The sequence below is a fragment of the Adiantum capillus-veneris genome, chromosome 21, assembly GCF_014529385.1.
Source record: "Adiantum capillus-veneris isolate H3 chromosome 21, ASM1452938v2, whole genome shotgun sequence".
NCBI lineage: Eukaryota > Viridiplantae > Streptophyta > Polypodiopsida > Polypodiales > Pteridaceae > Adiantum > Adiantum capillus-veneris.
Genome location: NC_140951.1, coordinates 104871147 through 104893406, shown reverse-complemented (window position 1 = coordinate 104893406; position 22260 = coordinate 104871147). Strand labels below are relative to the sequence as shown.

The 22260-nt window shown below is 49.6% G+C and overlaps 1 protein-coding gene across 2 annotated transcripts in view; it reads left to right on the top strand.

Moving 5' to 3' along the window:
- The window catches only part of LOC147431469 (uncharacterized), a 123403-nt gene that overhangs the window by 9773 nt on the left and 91370 nt on the right, over positions 1–22260 (top strand). For both annotated transcript variants that reach the window (XM_086494068.1, XM_086494069.1), the window contains exons 4-5: positions 17753–17837; positions 17938–18007. In XM_086494068.1, coding sequence (XP_086350194.1) covers positions 17753–17837; positions 17938–18007 — 155 coding nt within the window. The remainder of the gene's footprint in view (positions 1–17752; positions 17838–17937; positions 18008–22260) is intronic.

The following is a 22260-nucleotide window of genomic DNA, read 5'->3' as shown; positions in this document are numbered from 1 at the left end:
TTCTGGCATACCAAGCAACTGCGCACAAACTCGTCCACATCCTTCTTGAGTCTCGGCCAAAAAAAGTATCTCTCTACCCCTTTCAAGGTTGTAGCAATGCCGCGGTGACCCGTGAAAGGCGGACAATGGCATTCGGTTAGAACCTTTTCCCTCAACGGTTGTGTAACGCACAACATGGTTTTCTTCATCAAGTAGCCATCCCGCATGGAATAGTCCGCTACTATCTCCCCTTTCTGTATTCAATTGGATACATTTGCAAAATCTGTTCTGTGGCGTACTGACCGACCATATCCTTGAAGTTAAAAAGCAATCGGCATGAGTGTGGAGAAAAATCTTGGCGTTCTTTTGTTCAGGTCAAAACATATTCAACCTTCATCCATCGTTCAGTTCTCTCCTAAAAAAAATGAGTAAAGAACTTGAAGTCAGAGAGACAAGATGCATGCAGGGAGCAGGTTTGGGCGCAAATGCCTTGTCTTGTGACTGAGGAGATGCGCCAGAGGCTGGAGATACCTCTTCAGCTTGAGGAGCTGCACACGGCTCTTAGGGCCCTTCCTTGTGGTAGTTGTCCAGGTGAGGATGGGCTGACTCCCAGCTTCTTCTTGGAGTACTGGGACTTGCTTGGCCCAGATCTTTGTAGTGCCTTTCAGTACATTTTGCACACAGGAGTGATGCCGAATAGCATGAGTGAGGGCTTGATTTACCTCATTCCAAAGGAGGGTGGCTCCTTGGATGAGATTCGACAGTGGCGCCCCATCACCATCCTCAACTCAGCCTACAAAATTCTTGCCAAGGCTCTGAGTTTGAGGATTCAGCCACTTTTGGAGAGCCTTATACATGGGACTCAGACAGGTTTTGTCGAGGAACGCAGTATCCTTGACAACATCTTCACTTTCTGGGAGTCTTCTGCCCTGGCACGTCTCCGTGGGGAGGACCTTGTGATTCTTCTTCTTGATTTTGAGAAGGCATACGACCGAGTTGACTGGGACTTTCTAGAGGGCACGCTTCGCAGGATGGGCTTTTCAGATGCTTGGATCAGAGGGGTGTCGGCTTTGTACAGACAGGCTCATAGTCAGGTGCTTTTGGCAGGAGGTAGAGGTGAGCGCTTCATGCTCACACGATCGGTCAGACAGGGTTGTCCTCTTGCCCCCTTTCTCTTTTTGTTCTATGCGGAGGCGATGAGCAGATTTTTGGTGTCACAGCAGGTTGGTTTGAGGGGCTTAGCACTCCCGATACGGGGAGATGAGCTTCTGGACGCTGAGTTTGCCGACGACTCAGCCTTGTACTTAGAGGGCCAGGAGGCCAATTTACACAGGTGTGGGCAGGCTTTTGAGACCTTCTGCTGTGCATCGGGTGCATTGATCAACTGGAGAAAGACAGTGGCTTTCTCGGTTGGCAGTGCTCCTGTGCCAGAGTGGATGCCAGGAGAGGGTTTCAGGTGGATTCCCCCAGGGACTGCAGTTCGATACTTGGGTTGTCAGGTTGGTTTGGATTTGTCCCCCGAGCAGCAGATTGCTCCTCTTCTCCTGTGCATCAGGAGAAAGCTGTTCCACTGGAGCTCAGCACGACTTTCGTTGGCTGGTAGAGTAGTAGTTTGCCAACCAGGTGTTGTTGGCAACTATGTGGTACATCACTTCTTGCCGGATCTTCTCGAGTTCTTGTATCAGCCAGGTAGAGAGGCTGATAAGGAACTTCCTTTGGTCAGGTCGCGACACTCAGGTTGCCCGAGCCAAGGTGGCTTGGTCGGTCATCACACTTCCTTGTTCTCAGGGAGGGCTTGGGATCATTGATCCAGCACAGTTGAGCAGAGCCCTTCTTGGGAAGTTCGTCGTCAGAGGACTTCTTCCAGGCTAGGAGCCCTGGAAAGAGTTCTTGCTGCAGAGGCTTCGTGCCAGGGTGCCTCAGTCAGGAGGCCCTTGGCAACCTTCGACCAGATGGATCTTTATAGAGTTGCGCCGAGTTGGTTTGAGCAGGAGACTGGAGGACCGATTCGCTGTGAGTTTGCTTTGCTCTTGGGAGCTCTTACTGCGTGGCCTAGAGCAGAGACAACCGACATGCACGGAGGAGCGCCTACGACAGCCCCTCGTCTGGAACCCCATTGTTAGCACTCAGAGAGGCCACCTGGTTGGGAGTAGGCCTCATGTTTCATGGGGTCCCATGGCAGCAGGTCCAGCGCGCTCTCTAGGTGACTGGCTAGAGTTCACAGGTTTGTCAGAGGAGGTGCAGGGTGTCCAGCTACAGGGCATGAGAGGGGTTCAGAGCATGTATCAGGACATCTCAGAGTCAGTTCCAGCTGAGTGGCTCACGCCTCTCGAGCCAGTAGCACCCCGATGGATGGGAGCCTTCACACGACTGGAGGTTCTCATCTCAGTCAGGGCTTGTTCAGAGACTGTCCCAGCCCTGTTCTTTGAGCTTCAGGGTGGGGGACGATTACAGCGAGTTACAGTAGAGGCCCCGCGGGTAGCAGAGTGCTGTTTCCAGAGGATCCGAGTTGTGGGCATCTGTGGGAGGACTTGCGTCATAGACCCTGACCCAGTAGCTCTCAAGACAGGACACTGGAGGCTATTGGCTTGGGAGTGTTGTCCACTGGCACGAGTACAGTGGGATCCTGGTGAGTGGCTATGGAGGGACCCCTTCTCTTCTGCAGACCGCCCAGGAGTCCCTTTCTTTCAGTACACTGTTCGGCTTGGACGTCATATACTTGCAGCGCAGAGAGAGGCCCGCCCCGCTGCAGCACGTCATTGGCAGGAGGAGGGTCTCACAGTTGAGTTCTTGGCAGCTTTTTGGCAGAGGCTGTGGGACTCCAGACAGCCGAGACGCGTCACTTTGTTCCAGTGGTTGGTTGCACACAGAGCCACAGCAGTAGGGAGCTGGCTTGTGCATAGTGGTCTCTCGGCCGCATGTACAGCCTGTGACCAGTTGGTGGAGAGTCAGCGACACTGTCTTTGGGACTGTCCTTCGGCCCAGCAGGTGTGGCTACGAGTTCTTCGGCTGATGTCTGCCCTCTCCGCGGCTCGACAATACACTTGGGGGGCAGCGGCTTGGTCCACTCTCACGGGCCCGGCACTACAGTTTGAGCTATCTTCCACCAGCAGGATGATAGTGATTAATGGGGGGCGACCTGCACTCCAGCCTGCTACGGACCTTACTCCACAGGAGTGGTGCAGTGAGAGAGAGGAGTGCTGGGAGCTCATCAGCGGCCTAGCTCTTTGGTTCATCTGGCGGGCCCGTTGTTTCCGCATCTTTGAGGCTCACCCTGTGCCACCAGCAGAGACTGTTCGTGACTTTTGGCTAGAGCTGATCCATACTCTCAGAGGACAGCTTGAGGGACTACAGGGCAGCTTCGATTGCATGCGGGAGCGCCGCGAGGCTTTCCTTCGACTCTGGCGCCCTGGCCCTTTCTACACCATGGTCAAGGGGGTACTCAGATGGCACTACTGTCCACCTGTGTGGCTCTTCCCTCCTCCCATTTCTTGATCTAGCCCCATTATATATATGCTGTTTTTTTCATTGGGAGAGTCTCCCCATCATGCTTGTTGTAGCCCTCTCTTGCAGAGGTGGATGTAGCCCTATGGGCAGTTTTCATTAACTAATAGAAGGATCTTTTTCTTGGAAAAAAAAAAGAAGTTCATCAAGTACAATCTTTGAGCCCTTCATTTGTCAAAGTCGCATTCTTGGCCCGGTAGTCAACCACGGCGTTGTTGTTGTGGTACCAAGGGATTTCGAGTAGAACGTCACAACCTTCCAAGTTAGATACGTAAAACTTCTCATGCCCTAAACACCCGTGTCATTGCAAACAAAGTTTGCCAATGCTCGCTGTACTGGCAAAATCCCTTTCGGGTGCCACTCGAACTACCTCCGCCTGTGGCCTCAGCCTGTCGCAGCGTCACCATGAAACGCGTTTTGACAGGTCGAGGGAGGTGTAATGTTTCGGGCCTTGAAACGTTTCACTCACCAAGTGAAAGACGAGCCGTTTCACTAACAACAAGTTACCATAGTTTTAGTTTCAAAGTGGCTAAACTCATGTTTCGGCCTCACGTTTCACTGTCCTCTAATTTTGAACTGAAACGTTTCGTAGTGAAACGCCACGTTTCAAGGTGAAACGTTTCGCGGTTACGTTGGCCTGTCGGTCGTAATTCCAAATCGAGCCGCCAATTCAAGCAGTTGCCTTGGCTCCCTCAGAAGAGCTTCTTGATCTTTCCCTTTGCCCTAAAAGCGGCAAAGTTTGTACTTTCGTTCATTTGTGCCAAGCAATGTGGTACCAATTCTGCTTGTTATCTGCCTTTTTGCCACATCCCTCAACTGCTTTAGAACTTTTTGGCCTTTCTTCATCCTGTTCATTCGGTGCCTTGTTAGGGCACTTCGCGGAGATATGTCCAGTTTCCCCGCATCCAAAGCACTTTCCCTCCGTGATGAAGCGAGCTCGCTCCTGAGGAGTAAGCTTGGGTCGTACATCTTTCTTTTCTGGGTTGCTCTTCCTCTTTCTACTTTCATTTGTCGAAGTCTGTTCGGCTCTTTGTGTCACGATCTCATCGGTGGGGTAGGTCAAACTGCCAGAGTGAATGGCAAAACCCGTTTCGCATGACTCATCAACTCCTGAATAGAAGCTTACTTCTATTCCAAGTAGTGATCTCGGATCTCTGTAGGTAGACCCAAGGTAAACTGCTCAATCTATTCTTTGAACGAGATCTTCTTAAATGAAGAGGCGGGTAGAAAAGAGCTCCAGAATCTCTCGCAATAAGCGTCCATTGTATCCTTCTTGGTCATCCGAAGATGGTTCCAAGCAGTTCGTATATCCCTCTCATACTCTCGAGTCAGCCAAGAAGAAATAAAAAGCCTCTTGAATTTCAGCCATTTAACTGGCGCAGTCTTGTTTAATAGAAGCGTGGACCACCAAGTTCGAGCATTCCCCTTAAAGTAAGAGGCAGCTCTCCGATTCTTAGAGTGCTCTGAGTAACATCCTCCTGCGAAAGCGATGTCAAACTGCTGTACAAAAGACAAAGCCTTCGAAGCTTCTCTATATCCCAAAAACGTGTCAAATTTAATTGACTGTCCACCTTCCTTAAGCTCTCGAACTTTCTTGCTTTTGTCTTCCAGAAAGTCATACTGGTTGGCTTTGTAAAAATTCTTCTTCTTTGCATAAAAGTTGCTCTCATCAGAGTCTGAACTGTCTGTAGACGAGTCCTCTGTAGAACTGTCATTGAGAGGAGTGACTCTACAGTAGGCTGAGGAGGCCCGAGCTCGTAGACGCCCACGTACCCATCGACGTAGGGCGCCTCACCTACATCAAAGTGAGATCCAGGAGCACTACTATAGAAATTTGGAGGAGAGACGCATCCGGGCTTTTGCAGATCCAGCCACCATCTTACGAGGACTGTTCACACCCTACCCGCCCATGCATTGTGTATTACACCTCGATTATGGTACTGGATGGAGCTGGAGATAGATAGCATCTCTGGATGAACCCATCTGCTAGGATGGTCAGGAAGTGATTTCTGTATCTCTGGGTGTGATCCATGTCTCCCTAATGTAGAGCTGCCAGAGGTCCTGTTTGAGAACACGATTCCTCTCGGTGTGTGAGAGGCATATATGAGGAGAGTCAGGATCATGTTGAAAAGGAGGCAGGTCAGCGATGTCCAAGCCATGGGATTTAAACCACTCCCTGACCTGTGAGTACCATGCCCTCGTGGACAGGTATTGTAGATGTGGCAAGTTGCTACCTAGAGATTCTCATTCATTTTGAGAAAGTGTGATTGGACAACAATATTCTGGTGGGGGTGGATGCATTTTTGTGGGAATCTGCTGGTGCGATTGTGTACGTGAATTGGTACCTCGGTAGATGGTAGAGTGATGTGGATTACTCTAGAGATTTATGACTCTTTGGTTGGTGTGATGTGCATCTACGCCCCCACTTCAACTCAAGTGAGAGTCAAGTTTTAGCAGTAGATTGTGAATGTATTGCCTATTGTGGATTCGTGGGTTGTTGGAGGTGATTTTAATAATGTAGAGACCTCTGAGGATTGGCGAGCTGTTCAGCCTCCTTTACCATTTGTTGCACCATGCAAGAGAGATGCTTGAGACATATTCCATTTTGCAGTTTTTGGCACAAATGCTTGGCATATCCCATGTGTGACTCTCACTCCACAATTTTTGCAGTTTTTGTGGGGTTTCAGTAGACAGTCAGGTCGTTTGCAAGAGCAACTAGATGGATTTTACATTGGGGCCAGAGCAACATCTCAAGGTGGGACATTTACGATTTGGCTACAATGCTCTTTGATCAAGCTCCAGTTTCTTTGCATTTGAGATTCGAGACTTCCTCTATGTTGTTTTAAAGGCCTAAATAACCCCTTTTGTACATTTTGTATACTTTGTCCAGGTTCAATGTAAACTTGGATACATTTTTAAAGTCACTTATAATAAAAGTGGGATGGCCACAAAAACCGTATCGTGGGTTTCCCCAAAATCGTGCGAGCCTTTGTAACCGGCCTGTTAACTTCAAAAAGGGCGGTAGACTTTACTTCAAACCTTGATTTAGCTTTCACCCATTATTAGTCATCTATTCTACGTGTGTTATAATGACACAAGAGAGGGGAATGGGATACAAATGCTAGAATGCATCTGTATGTGAGTCAGACACTAGATTGGCCCCTAAATAGGCGCCCCTTTCGGTATTTCTTTATTCTTTAAAAGAGGGAATAAAAGCTGTGGTTCCCTACAAGCTGCCTCGCACAATCTGGGCTGAATTTCTTCTGTTCTGGCCCGATTTCGGCAGCAGAACTGTACTAGAACCCTTGAACGTCAGTATCCCCACGCATTAGATGACTTTCCCGACGCATACGAACACTTTGCAAAACCTGGCGAGAATCTGCAGCATGCTGAATTCTCTGTTTTCTGCCTTGAAAATGCGCCAGATCACCTGTACAGCGGTCCTCTCGTGTCCCCGAACCTCCTGGGGGTATTAGGGTCCGTTTAGGGCCGAAACCCTAAACTTGCAAAAATACACAGCATGCTCTAATTCACTCTTTCGGGCTCCGTTTCGCGTGCCGGTCGCATCCGTAGCAAGTCCTCGAGCTCCCGCACCTGTAGGGCTACTTGCCCTTTGAATCGGACGGGATTTCGCACGTGAAACCTATCCGAATTTACTTGTACCTGCGGGGGATTAGCCGCTAGCTAATCCAGTACCTGTGCAAGAGGCTCTTGCCTCGGCAATCGCGCATGAACCCACATAACTGTATATTGGTCAAATGAAAAGCCCACTAGAGGGGCATAACATACTGCCATAGGGGTGAGAGAGAGCAGTGAGAGGTGTGCAAGTCATGACATCCTGCACCTCACTGTACATAGAGGGTAAGCCAGCACTCCATTGAAGCTCTCCCACCTGTGACAGCACTCAAAAACGAGCTCACAATTGAAAATCACGTTTTTGCCTTCTCTTTAAGTAGTAAACTGGCCTCAGAGTGCCAAGTGTCACTCATTTGTGCATTCTCCCGCTTTAGACCCTCGGGTCTCAAAATATCTAACCTGCAGCCTCTGTTGACTTGGCCACAGAGTAACAAAATGATCCCCATGTCAAACTGCACGTAATGACGCGAAGACATTTTGCCGTCCAAAAATAGCAGTCCCTAAAATTTAGGAGTTTTTGCCATTACATTCTTCTAGGTCATCTGACCCTCTTTGTACATTACAGCCACACCCAGAACTGAAATGTAGCCTATGTAGCAAAGGATTCCGCTTTGGCTGGCTAATGATCCCACTTTGGCTAACCATAGTCCTTGTCCAACCTTAGTGTTCTTTAGCCCTCAGGCCTGGACTCTCTCTGAACAGTTCCACACAGGCTATGCAATGCAGGGCAGTTAGATTTCCAGAGGGGTGTTTCCAAAAGGTAAAACAAACGAAATTTCCCAAAGAAAGAGAAAATAAACAAAAATGGAATTGCCACTGGCTGGTGACAGCCTTCTCTCTCTCTCTCTCTCTCTCTCTCTCTCTCTCTCTGCTTTCGATCCCTAGCGCTTCTGCTCTGGTGCATGCGTACCTCGCTCTACCGGCCCAATCTTGCACTCCTTCACCTCGCGCATCTACCGGTAGCCTCTCCTTCGCGCTTTCAATTGGTATCGGAGCCCTAGGGTCCGAAACAGGCCTTGCGCAGGCTGCTGGACAGCAAGATATATTGCCCTCTCGCCACCAATTTCGCTTCCATCGCATAGCCCCTTGCTTCCAAGGTCAAGAAGGTTACCAAAACTGCCAAAACAGCCCAAAACAGGCCGTTTTTAGCTCAAAACAGGTGATTTATAGGTTATCACAGGTTATAACAGCAATACGCAGGTATACCAAATTTATGGGATCATATGTATTGATGTTTTGTGCGAGGATTTGAGTGAAAAGCTGAGTACAGGTGATTTAAATCGCATATTCAGCTGAAAATTCAGATTTAGACAGTTTCATGTAAAGAAATTGTGGTGTATCGTATGCAAAGTCTTGTGGTTGCTCCTATTTGCTAAAATTGTCAGCCTATTGCATCTCTCTTGTGTACGCAATTGTGGTTGAGTTAAGATGGCTTCTACCTCTTCCGCATCTGACACTAAAAGTTTGATAGAAATCAAACGGTTTGATGGTCAAGGCTTCAACCTCTGGCAAGAACGCATGCAAGGTATCCTTTTCTTAAAGGATTGTGAAGATGTATTGGAAGAGAATAAGCCGCAACGTTTGTCTGACTTAGAGTGGGCCAGGTTGAATAAAAAGGCCGTGGCCTACATCAAAATGGCTATCGATGATGACATTTTGACGGACATCAAGCGTTTGGACTCTGTTTATGCAATATGGCAAAAGCTAAAGTCCAAGTATGAGAACACCATGCCTGTGAACTAGGTGCATTTGATGCGAAAGTTGGTGAATATGCAGCTTGATAACTCGAAGTCAGCTTTCGAGCATTTGAGTGCTTTTACAGGTGTGTTGAGTTAGTGGCAAGACAGTGGGCTTCAACAATTTGATGATAAGTTGAAAGCTATTTTCTTGCTTATGACATTGCCAGATACTTGGGGAACATTGGTTGTCTCCTTGAGTAACAGTCCCACCCTCACGTATGATGGTGTGAGAGGGTCTATTCTCAATGAAGAGATTAGATGCAAGTCTGCTGGGGAAGGTGGTAGTTTTGCTTACAATGCAAGAGGTAGAAATCAAAAGCGTGATGCGGGCAACAAGACTCAAAATAGAAGTAAGAGCAAGACAAAGGATAAGGATATCACTTGCTATCAATGTGGCAGAAAGGGTCACAAGAAACCCGATTGTAGGTATTTCAAGAAAGAGCAGGATAAGAAGAAGGAAGCGCAAGAGAAGAAGAAAAAAGATGAGAAGAAAGGTAAAAAATAAGCAGGTGATTCCTCCAAGGATGCTGAAAATGCAAATGTATCCTCTAGTGTGGTCATTGAGGAGTTGTCAGGCGTCGAGGAAATTTTGGTTGTGGCTTCATGCCCCGCAGATTTTTTTTTGAGAAAAAGATCCCTCTATTAGTTAATGAAACTGCCCATAGGGCTACAACCTCTTCTACAAGAGAGGACTACAACAATCATGATGGGGAGACTCTCCCAATGAAAAAACAACATATGTACAATGAGGCTAGATCAGGGAATGGGAGGAGGGAAGAGCCACACAGGTGGACGGTAGTGCCATCTGAGCACACCCTGGTCCATGGTGAAAAATGGCCCAGGATGCCAAAGTCGAAGGAAAGCCTCTCTACGTCCCGCATGCAGTCGGAACTGCCTTGGAGTCAATCAAACTGTCCTCTGAGAGTATGGACCAGCTCAAGCCAAAAATCCCGAACAGTCTCTGCCGGTGGTATAGGCCGTGCTCGAAGATGCGGAAACAACGGGCTCGCCAGATGAACCAGAGTGTCAGGCGGCAGGCCACTGATGAGCTCCCAACACACCTGTCTCTCACTGCACCACTCCTGTGGAGTAAGCTCTGTGGCAGGCTGGAGTGTAGGTCGCCCCCCTTGCATCACTATCATCTTGCAGGTGGATGAAAGCTCAAACTGAAGTGTCGGGCCCGTGAGCGTGGACCAAGCCGCTGCCCCCCAAGTGTACTGTCTAGCTGTGGAAAGAGCAGGCATCAGCCGAAGAACACGAAGCCACACCTGCTGTGCCGAGGACAGTCCCAAAGACAATGTCGTTGACTCTCCACAAGGTGGTCACAAGCTGTGCATGCAGACGAGAGGCCACTATGCACAAGCCAACTCTCAACCGCTGTAGCTCTGTGTGCGACCAACCACTGAAACAAAGTGACTCTCCTTGGTAGTCTGGAGTCCCACAGCCTCTCTCAAAAAGCTGCCAAGAACTCAGCTGTGAGACCCTCCTCCTGCCAATGAGGTGGTGCAGCAGGGCGAGCCTCTCTCTGTGCTGCTAGTATGTGATGTCCCAGTCGAACAGTGTATTGAAAGAAAGGGACACCTGGGTGGTTTGTAGAAGAGGAGGGGTCCCTCCAGAGCCACTCTCCAGGATCCCACTGTACTCGTGCCAGTGGACAACACTCCCAAGCCCACAGTCTCCAATGTCCCGTCGCAAGAGCCGCTGGGTCAGGGTCGATGATACAAGTCCTCTCACAAATGCCCACCACTTGGATCCTCTAAACACAGCACTCTGCCACCTGCGAGGCCTCTACTGCAACTCGCTGTAAGCGTCCCTCACCCTGTAGCTCGAAAAACAGGGAGGGAACAGTCTCGGAGCAAGCCCGAACAAAGATGAGAACCTCTAGTCGCGTGAAGGCTCCCATCCATTTGGGCGCTGCTGCCACTTAGCTGGTACTGCCTCTGAGATGTCTTAGCACATGCTTTGCACCCCTCTCATGCTCTGTAGTAGCTGAAAGCCCTGTAGCTTCTCTACCAAGCCTGAAAACTGTAACCAGTCACCTAAAGAGCGTGCTGGACCCGCTGCCATGGAACCCCAAGAAACGTGAGGCCGACTACCTACCAAGTGACCTCTTTGAGTGCTAACCATGGGGTTCCAAACAAGGGGCTATCGTAGGCGCTCCTCCGTGCAAGCAGGCTGGCGCTGCTCCAGGCCTCGCCGCAAGTGCTCCCAAGAGCAAAGCAACCCCACAGCGAAGCGATCCTCCAGTCTCCTGCTCAATCCAACTCTACGCATCTCTGTGAAGATCCATCTGGTTGAAGGTTGCCAGGGGCCTCCTGCCCGAGGCACCCTAGCATGAAGCCGCTTTAACAAGAACTCCTTCCAGGGCTCCTCACCTGGAAGAAGATCTCGGACGATGAACTTCCCAAGAAGGGCTCTGCCTTTTTGTGCTGGGTCTATGATCCCAAGCCCTCCCTGTGAACAAGGAAGAATGATGACCTGCCAAGCCACTTTGGCCCGGGCTATTCAGAGTGTCTCGCCCTGACCAAAGGAAATTCTTGATCAGCCGCTCTACCTGGCTGATACAAGAACTCGAAAAGATCCAGCAAGAAGTGATGTACCACATAGTAGCCAACAGCACTTGGTTGGCCACTACAACTCTGCCAGCCAAAGAAAGTCGTGCGGAGCTCCACTGTAGTAACTTCCTCCTGATAGACAGGAGGGGAGCAATCTGCTGCTCGGGAGACAAGTCCAAACCAACCTGACAGCCCAAGTACCGAACTGTAGTCCTTGAGGGAATCCGCCTGAGACCCTCACCTGGCATCCAGTCAGGCACAGGAGCACTACCAACCGAGAAAGCCACTGTCTTTCTCCAGTTGATCAGTGCGCCAGATGCACAACAAAAGGTCTCAAGAGCCTGCTCACACGTGTGAAGGTTGGCCTCCTGGCCATCCAAGTACAAGGCTGAGTCGTCAGCAAACTCAGCGTCCAGTAGCTCATCTCCCCGAATAGGGAGTGCTAAGCCCCGTAAACCAACCTGCTGCGACACCAAAAACCTACTCAATTGCCTCAACATAGAACAGAAAGAGGAAGGGGGCAAGAGGGCAGCCCTGTCTGACCGAACGTGTGAGCATGAAACGATCACCTCTACCTCCTGACAAAAGAACCCGATTGTGTGCCTGTCTGTACAAAGTTGACACCCCTCTGATCCAAGCATCTGAGAAGCCCATCTTGCGAAGAGTGCCCTCTAGAAAGTCCCAATCAACTCTGTCGTAGGCCTTCTAAATCAGAATCACGAGATCCTCACCACAGAGCCGTGCTAGGGCAGAAGCCTCCCAAAAAGTAAAGATGTTGTCAAGGATACTGCGCTCCTTGACAAAACCTATCTGAGTCCCATGTATAAGGCTCTCAAGAAGTGGCTGGATCCTCAAACTCAGAGCCTTGGCAAGAATTTTGTAGGCTGAGTTGAGGATGGTGATGGGACGTCCTTGTCGAATCTCATCCAAGGAGCCACCCTCCTTGGGAATGAGGTAGATCAGACCCTCACTCATGCTGTTAGGCATCTCTCCTGTGTGCAAGATGTACTGAAAAGCACTACAGAGATCTGGGCCAAGCAAGTCCCAGTACTCCAAGAAAAAACTGGGAGTCAAGCCATCCTCACCTCGACAGCTACCACGGGGGAGTGCACTAAGAGCCATGTGCAACTCCTCAAGCTGAAGTGGCAGCTCAAGCCTCTGACGCATCTCCTCAGTCACAAGGCAAGGCATCTGTGTCCACACCTGCTCCCTGCATGCATCCTGACGTTCTGATTGAGGCTCTGCAGATAGTAACACACGATAAAAGTCAGTAGCAACTGCATGGATCAGAAGCAACTGACCCGTCGGGCCTCCTCGACTGACTGATTTTGGCATGCGTATGTCGAGGTCCCACTGCCTCGAAGAAAGCACCAGTCACTCTGTCACCCACTTGTGTCCACTGTCGATGGAAAGCAAACTCATGGCGCCGCTCCTCTGTGCTAACAAGCTCCTGGCGAGCCTGCTGTAGTTGCTCCTCCAACCAAGGATTGTCTGGATGTTGCTCCTGCATCCTCTGCAAGGAACGAACGCCCCGTCTGAGACGCTACTACTCCTCTCGCTGCAGCCAACCGAGCCAAAGACTCCTGGAGAAAGAACGACTAATCTGAGCAAGTCCTGAGGCCACTCTGTTAGCAGGAAAGGAACGCCCCGTCTGAGACGCTACTACTCCTCTCGCTGCAGCCAACCGAGCCAAAGACTCCTGGAGAAAGAACGACTAATCTGAGCAAGTCCTGAGGCCACTCTGTCAGCAGGAGAATCCTGCATGTCCAAGCTCTCTGTCCAGAGAGGCTCTACTCGCTCTTTGAGTGTAGAGTCCAGCAAGACCCTGTCAGGGATGCGAAGCATCGTGCTCCTCGTCCTCTGTCTGTCTGCCACTGTGAGGATCACTGGTGCATGATCCGAGAAGGAGGTCCCTGCCAGAATGCCAATTGTCCCACCCAAGTTACTGAAATGGTCACTAGTGTAGAAGCGATCTATCCGGGATAGATTCACTTCTCCCACTCTGTGGTCCGAACGAGAGAAGGCTAGGCTGTCTGGGGGCCTCACAAAACTAGAGTCCTGCCACACATCCGAGAGCCTCAGAGTCATACAAAACTTCTCCCAAGCTGCCAGCTCAACTCCATGCACAATAGCATGGCTACCACCAATCCTGTTAGAAGGGTCCTCCAACATGTTGAAGTAACCTCCTATGCACCAATGTTCTGCCTGTGGCAGAGACTCAACAATCTGTGACCAAAACTCTGCTCGTGCACTCGCCACATTGGGCGCATATATGTTCAGGAAGCTAACAAGGCAACCTTGAACCTGCATAGTGATCCACTGAACCCTGCCTGGCACAATAATCCCTCTGCCCACAATGGCCTGTTGCAAAGAATCCGCAATAGTCATACATACCCCACCTTGGATGCCTCTAGGCCCAAAAGCAGCTAACCAAAAAGTATCATATCATCCACACAAGAGCTGACCACAATGTCTAATGCAGCTCTTACACAGATGATGCTCCTGGAGCATAAGGAGATCAATCTCTCCTCCCACAAGGCAGCGCTGAAGCTCCTAACGCAGTTGACCCCGCTGACGGTGAAACTGGGGCCGACCAAGTCCCTGCACGTTGCATGAGACGATCCTCCTCATGGGGAGCGAGAGAGAACAGATGCTGCCGTAGCAGCTAAACGTGCTATCGTTGAGGCTTGCTTGGATGGGGAATAATCTGCATTCGAGCGTCCTCTAGATAGGCGTGACTGCAGCGAGTGCCTAGCCCAAGCCCAAGTAGAGCGAGCAGTACGTAAAGCAATCTCCTCTGTCTAGGAGTCCTCATGAATGAATACATAGCATGGCGAGCATTGAGTATCAACAAAGAGGTGAACCACAATGTGTCTACATCCTGCTGCATCTGGAGGAGTCACCGCAAACTTGGCCAATGGCAAGAGAGTAGAAAGCAAGTCTGTAACTCCCAGGTTTCCCATGTGGTGAGAGAACTCTAGGACCTGTGTATGCAACCACTCCAACACTGAGTCGAGAGTCCACTCAGTCTGGTCCCTGCCGCAAAGGAGAAAAGAGAAGACAACCGCGGAGTCCAAGGCCTCTATCCCCCTAGCTGCAAGGAACAAAGCACGAACCCTGAAGCAGGTTGCCTCATGGTCTGCTGAGGACTCACCGAGAAGACGTGTAAAGTCGTAGTCAAAGAAGTCCCATCGGCGCCGAATGTCGAAGCTTGTCAGACCACGAGGGACTGCGGCAATAGAAGACGTGTGTACCTGTAAAGGGGGTCGCAAGAAAGGCTGTCCTCTCGCCAAGCGACTCGTGGCAAAGGCGTTGCCAAGATATCTCCTAGAAGCCGGAGATGCCCCTACCCCCTGGGTCAACTGTGGAAGTGGGACGAGAGGGGGTGGTGTAGGAGCAGGGGGAAAAGGGGGAGAAGAGGGGCGGGGGGGAGCGGCAAAGGTAGAAGGGCGAGGGGAAGAGGCGATGGGAGTAGGAGGCTTGGGAGAGGATGATGAGGAGGGGGGGAACTCTAGGGGGGGAGGGGCTGTCGAGGGTGAAGTTGAGGTGGGGGCTGGGGCAGGGACCTCATCCTGCTCAAGAGGACCGAAACGGTTCCTCGTGGGAACCCACTGCTGCCTGCTGAGCAGGCGCCTGAGGACCACTTTGAGTGCCAGGCTGTCGCTGTGGCCCCTGCCGTTGTGGACCACGGACCTGTTGTCATCCCTCCTCCGCTGGAGCCCCAGGCTCGGAGAGTGGCTCTGCATATGTGCGCTGTGTCTCTGCCTGTGGCTGCTGGCCAGCCTTTGCAGGCTGGGGCTGAGTCTGTGGTGTAGGTCGGGGCCTCATCCGTGGACAGGCCTTCGCAAGATGGCCCGACTGTCGATAAATGAAGCACTGGTTCGGTAGGCCCGAATACTCCACTCTCTGTCTAAACCAATCCCCACTCACCCGAGGCAGAAGAATGACCTTCGGGAGAGTGTGAGTGTCCCTAACCAGAACGCTAACTGAGGGAATGTCGGCCGCCTTGGCAGCTACTGAGGCTACCGTGCGAGGTGTCTCCAGGACAGTCCCAATCGCTGAGCCTATCTTGGACAAAAGTGGTAGGTACTCCCTCCTCAGACCAGGAAAGCAGACGGAGATGGGGATGTCTGCCTCCTCTACCAGAACATCTGAAGCAGGGTCAAAACCATGTCTCCACTATTGAAAGTGGGCTCGAGCTGCTCGGATGGTCAATGGACTCATGGCGATGACCTTGGACGCCATCTCGGGGGTCTCGAACTCAATCTGGTAGTAGCCTCGTTCGAGGATCTGAACGTCCAAGATCTTGCCCACCTCTGCAAGAAGGCGGGCCTGGAGAAGGTCACGCAGCTCTCCTCTGTTGGGTCTGGTGCTGAGAATCTTGCAGATGACGGAAGTCACCTGTAGACGATCCACCTCTGCGGCTAGGCTCGCTTGCTAGGCTCACTTGCTCTGTCGCTGATAGAGCAAGTCGAATGAAGAGCTCAACGGGGTCCGGCGAGGGGGCTTCCTTAGAGTCCCTCTGAGGTGGAGCATGAGCGTCCATTAGTGTCTGCTGCCGTGGAGAAGGGCGGATAGACGAAGTCGAGAGGAGGCCCTCTATTGACCGAGCATGCCGAAAACGCCGAGAGGATTGACGCGTTCAGCCGAGCAAGGCCCGGGCGAGGGGACGGGGGGGAAGCGACACGGAGGGATCGGGAGAGCGAAACGGGGCGGGCGAATTGAAGCGCGGCCAAGGGTTGAGGCTGGGGCGGGCGCTGCGGGGCGTGCTGAGGTTGGCTGGTGCGGGCGCGACAGACTGAGGCTAGTGTGGGCTGCGCGTTGAAATTGCATGCTGGGGCAGAGCACAAGCTGCAGCGGGCAGGCAGGGCAGCGCGGTGGGAGCTTAAGGGGTAGTGATGGTGGTGGTGGTGGGGGGGGGGGGGTAGAGCGTGCGTGAGGGGGAGAGCGGGGGCAGCAACGAACGTTTTTTCAGCTGATTCTTGTATGCCCCGCAGATTTGATGATAGCTAATGCAAAGGACATGCTTATCTCAAAGAAAGATGTCATTGATGTATTGCTTAGTGCTAATGATTGCCTATCCAAGTCTTGGATAGTAGATTCTGGTGCCTCTTTCCATGTGACTCCATCTCTGGAGTGTTTTGCTACATATGCTGCAGGCAATTATGGCAAGGTGTACCTTGGTGATAATTTTGCTTGCAATATTGAGGAATGGGTACCATGTGCTTGGCTCTTAACAATGGTTAAGAGCTTGTATTGAATGATGTCAGGTTTGTACCAGGCATTAAGAAGAGTTTGCTATCTGTTGGCCAGTTAGATGCACATGGTTTTACTACCATCTTTACTGGGAGTTCATGGAAGTTTCTTAAGGGCTCTATGCTTGTTGCAAAAGGGTCTAAAAGAGGTACTTTGTACTATCTTCGATGCAAAGCTTTGCCTGGCAACTTTCTTGCCGTTGTTGAAGTTGCTTCACATACGGAATTGTGGCATAAGAGACTTGGCCATATGAGCCAAAAGGGTATTGATGTGCTTTCCTCTTTGAAGAGGGTTGATGTAAAAGGCAAAAACTTGGATTTTTGTAACGATTGTCTCTATGGAAAGCAAAAGAAATCTTCTTATTACTATGGTGTCTCTTGTAAAGCTAATCCTCTTGATCTTATTTACTCCGATGTATGCATTATGCCTGTTAAGTCTTTTGGTGGTGCATTGTATTTTGTTACATTCATCGATGACTGTACTAGGAAAGGATGGGTGCATTTGTTGAAAAGTAAGAGTGAGACTTTTAATGCTTTTAAGAAGTTTCATACTTTTGTCACTACTCAAGCATGATAGAGCTGAAAATGAGTTGCTTTATGACTCTCCATACTCGGTGTGTTTTGACTCCATGATTCCCATACGTGCATGGAGGTTTTTCACTTCCTCGGCCACATTGTTGGTGTCCTTGACGCTCATGACTCGTACATGCAGAGTGCGTGCTTTCCTCCTCTACTCTTCCTTAATTGTCATGTTGATGATAGAGGTGGGAGTGGGTGTTTCATGTTTACCTTTTTTGGCCACTTGGATCCATTAGTCGGCTTCCTCTACTTGCTTCTTGGTGTGGGTGAGCACCTCTACCCATGAAGAGGTCTTCCGTGCCTTCTTCTCGTTCTCCGTTTGGATGGCGAGCACTCGCGCCTTAATGATGTTCCTCTCTTCTGCCATGGACGGCTGAATTTCTCCTTCAAGCTTGGTCTGGGAGTGCATGTCCTCTAACTCCTCCTTTAGTTTGTCGATTTTGATTGATTGAGAGAGAGAGAGAGAGAGAGAGAGAGAGAGAGAGAGAGAGAGAGATTATTGCAGGTGTTGAAAGCTCTGTTTTTAGCTTGAAGATAGTGTTCCTTCCTTTGTTGTTTCTAGAAGCTGTGATCTTGGTTGACAACTTTAGGTAAATAAGTACTGTGGACATTTCATCTTTTTCCCTCCCTTGTATGGCAATAGAGTTGGATAGTGTTGTAAGTCCATTTATGTTTAATTTCACTGTTCAGGATGTGTAGGGCACTCATGCCGGGTGATGAGGAAAGCATGACAGACGAGGCAATATGGGAAACTCTACCGGTCAGTCATCTTTTGCCTTGTCAATTGTTTTATTCTGTAATCACTCAGAAATTGTTCCACAAGAAGACTATGTAAAAGTAATGCATCACTGTTGTTTGGTTTGTAAGGATGACTATTGCAGTTTGTTCACAGTATGTCTTACTGATTAAGTTGTACCTTGATCAAGCATTAATGTAAAAGAAATACCGAAAGGGGCGCCAGTCTTTGGGGCCAATACCTCTGGGCACGGAATTACGCTCGGCTGTGTCGACTCTGTGTGTGTGTGTGTGTGTGTGTGTGTGTGTGTGTGTGTGTGTGTGTGTGTGTGTGTCTTTATCTCTACAAAAGTTCAGTGATTATGAAGTTTCTGTCGTGTGTCGCTATCGATTTTCTCGCTTGGAGTGTCCAAGCCTGTTACAAATTCTCACTTTCACATGGTGATTGTGCTCTATTGAGATTTGATAAGGCAAGATTAAAGAAAATGAAGGGCAAGGAAAGGTTGTTTCCCAAGCTCAACATGTGCTACTATGGGCCTTTTTAAGTAATCGACAAGATTCTCGATGTTGCATATAGGCTGAAATTGCCAACAATTGGAATATCCATAATGCGTTTCATGTGAGTCTTCTACGACCTTTTGTGGGGGATGTGCCGAAAGATATGCAAGATGAAGTCAACTTGCAGTTGAAGAACTTGCAAGATGAAGTCAACTTGAGATTTTGTTACCTGAGCAGATTTTGGCACATAAAGAAAGAAAAGTTAAGGGAAAAGTTGCAGGACTTAATTTGGTGAGATTCAAAAACTATCCACTTATGGATGCAAAAGCGGCCAATGTGAAACGGCTGTTGGCCAAGAGTTTCACCTGCAGGAGTCAAGGCCAGGTAGTCACGAGATAGTTGGGTCGATCAACACGGAACAGCATGGAAATCTGACTAGTAAAGGAGTGGCTAGGCTCAGTTAATGTTCGCTAGGCCCCTCGGCATGACTTTATAAGTTGGCGGGTACTAGGAAATTAAACCAAAAGGGGCAAACTAGACACATGATAGTAAGAGAGCAACTTGCAGGCTAACAGACTCTCTAGAAGGCGTCGCCCCAGCTGGGGGCGCCCAAATATGAGACGGGAGGCTGAATTTCAGTTTTGTGAGTGGATTTTCAGGTTTGAAGTTTTATTGTAAAGCTTTCCTCCTTCCCTTGTCTCATGTGGCGCGATGATTTGCTCTCGTGCATCTCTCTCTCTCTCTCTCTCTCTCTCTCTCTCTCTCCTCTTGGCACATATGGTAATGTCCACTAGTTGGGCTACTCAGATGACCATGTACAATTCTGTGGGTTTGCCAAGAGCCTTTTGAATAGGAACCGGATCAGCTAATTGCTATTTCCCCACAGATACGCACAATTCCATCGCGACAAATTGTGAAAACGGAGAGTTTTTCTGCATGAAACTCGTCCAAACCAAAGGGGAACTGTCCCATTGCGTGCGGGAGCTCTTGAGACACACGTAGACGTATTTTCTCCGCTCAAAACAATCCAATACAGAGAATTACAGCTTGCTATGTTTATATACAGATTTAGGTTTTGCACCTAAACTGCAAGATAACACCAAGGAAGCCTTAAAGTGCTTATACAGGGCTTTGGGTACTTGACAATGACCAAAACAATTAATTACAGCATGCTGGATTTTTTTTTTTAACAAGAAAGGATCCTTCCATTAGTTAATAAAACTGCCCAAAGGGCTACAACCAATTTCTGCTAGAGAGGCCTACATCAGAAACACGGGGAGACTCTCCCAATGAGAAGAAAAAGTATGCACAATGAGGGCTAAATCACCATATGGGAGGAGGAAACAACCACACGGTGGCCGGTAATGCCATCTCGGCATGCCCTGAACCATGGTGAAGAAAGGCGCTAGGCGCCAAAGTCGCAAGAAAGCCTCGCGGTGCTCCCGCATGCAGTCGGAGCTGCCCTGGAGTCTCTCAAACTGGTCTCTCAGTATATGGTTCACAGCTGCAGCCAAATGTCATGAACAATCTTTGCCAGTGGGAGAGGGCGAGCCTCGAAGATGCGAAAGCAACGGGGCCTGCCACATGAGCTCTCAACACCATGACAATAACTCGAATGTGAGACCCTGCTCCTACAAGCGAAGTGTTGCAGCAGGGTGAACCTCGCTTCGTGTTGTCAGTATGCGGCGCCCCAAACGAGCTGTGTATTGGAAGAAAGGAGTCCTTGGGTGATGGGTTGAAGAGAAAGGATCTTGCTAGACTCTCTCTCTCGGGTCCCTCTGCACTCGTACAAACGGGCGGCTCTCCGGAGTCCAAAGCCGCTAGTGTCCTGACTCAAGATCTGTCGGGTTGGGATCTATGACACAAGTCCTCCCACAAAAACCCAGAACTTATGGACCATGCCGCGGTCGGCTACAAATTGTTGAAGGGAAAGCTAGAGTTTACCACAGAAGAATCTCCGGCCACTAACCACAACTCTCGGCAACAACGAACAAATTCTCGAGAGTCTCGTGAAAATCAACCGCAAAGGCCCCGTTTGACGCCTCAACAACGAGAGACCTTACTACAAGAAGGCCGATGCTTTGGATGTTTTCAAACAGGGCATAATCATTCTAATTGTCCCAAACGCACTGATAGAAAAGAGGAGCCGACGACTGCACCCTTCACTACTTTCATGCCCATCACCTCCGTGCGAAGTATCCATTCCGCTTCGGGTGATGACCATACACTGGGATCTTTGGTTCTTAAATTCACGAGAAACTTGGGTTCTTGTGTTCTTAAGATTCTTGAGGGTCTTGAGGTTCTTCTTTAGCTTGCAATCGGTGTTAGAGAAGAATCTTCTCTTCACCCGAGTTCTGCTCTTTCTTCGCGGGCGCACCCCTTGGCGGCCTTGCGCTCACACCAAGGTTGCTTTTTCCAACCTCACGTCGATTGGCCGGCCGCTAAGTGCACGGTCCACTCTCAATGAGTGAAAAGAGGCACAAGGGGAGGCTGGACAAGCCCTTCTCTCTTGGGTTTCCTGTCACTCTTCAAAAACACGATTAGGAATCGACACGCCCAAGTGAACTTGGGTTCGTGCCACCTCAACAAGCAAAAAAAATTTATGTGGTTCTTGTGGTTCTTTCCTTGAGTGATACAGAACACTGCCAAAGCTTTGATACCAATGCAAGGTGCAGCGGAGTGAATGATGAACTTTGCTCAAGATGAGTGCTCCGAACTGTGCTCAAGGGTTCCTTTTTCTTATGGAAGGAAGAGCCTTCCGTTCTTTAATAAGAGATTGCAATGGATACAAACAAAGTGAGTGGACACTGCACGTGAAGGTGCATGAGATTGAGAGATAGAGAGAGAAGAGAATACGACACCAGAGCCGACGTAAAACCCTCCTTCGAAGGCCCCACTCTCGATGGCGAGAGTGGTCTACTATTAATTGCACAATCTGGTACAAGTGTATGTGGAAGCTAACTGATGCAAGTCTAATGGCTGAAACTGATTACTTGATGAATCTACAAGGGGTCGAAGTTGTCGCGCTGATCTGCTACTGTTTGGCTTGCTAAGTGGTCGCAAAAATGCTACTTGCTTTGCTGTCCAAAAACGCTAAGAATGATGATATCTGCTGATGCAAAGATGCTGTTGGAGACTGCTTGAAAACACTGCTACACTGTGCACTTGTTGGGTGAAATCTCCTGGCTAAAAACGCTGGATGGCTGTTGCAAAAACGCTGAAAGGGTAGGCTGAAAAATGCTAGGTAGCAAGGCACCCAAATCGCTAACTGAAGAGGCTGTGTTGCTGAAGTTCTTGGCTGAAAACGCTGATGGGAATTGCCAGGCAAGGCTGATTTGCTGATATGCATCGCCAAGGCAAAGCTGATGAAGCTTGTTGAAAACGCTAGCAAAGGGAGGGGGAGTCTTGCTTAGAGAGAGAGGGGGAACCTGTTGCGCTTTGGCCTGTGTTCTCCTTGCTCTTCTGCCCAATAGTGCTAGCTTAGGTTTGCTTATATATTATCTTATCCAATTTGCCCTACTCAGTTCCCAACAAAAGTCACTTAAAATAATAAGTGAAAAATGTCAAAAATAGGGAAATTGGGTTTAATGCACTGGAAAATGGTCCTAATGGATTTCTGTTGGATTCTGATGGTAATGCTGATGATCATGCTGTTTGCAACCAGAGGATATGCATATACTCTAAGTGCCTGGGCATGCACGGTCTGCGAACAGACTCACAAAAGTACCAGAACACTTCCTAAGCTAGATTGACTGGACTGATCGAACCCTTGTCATGCTG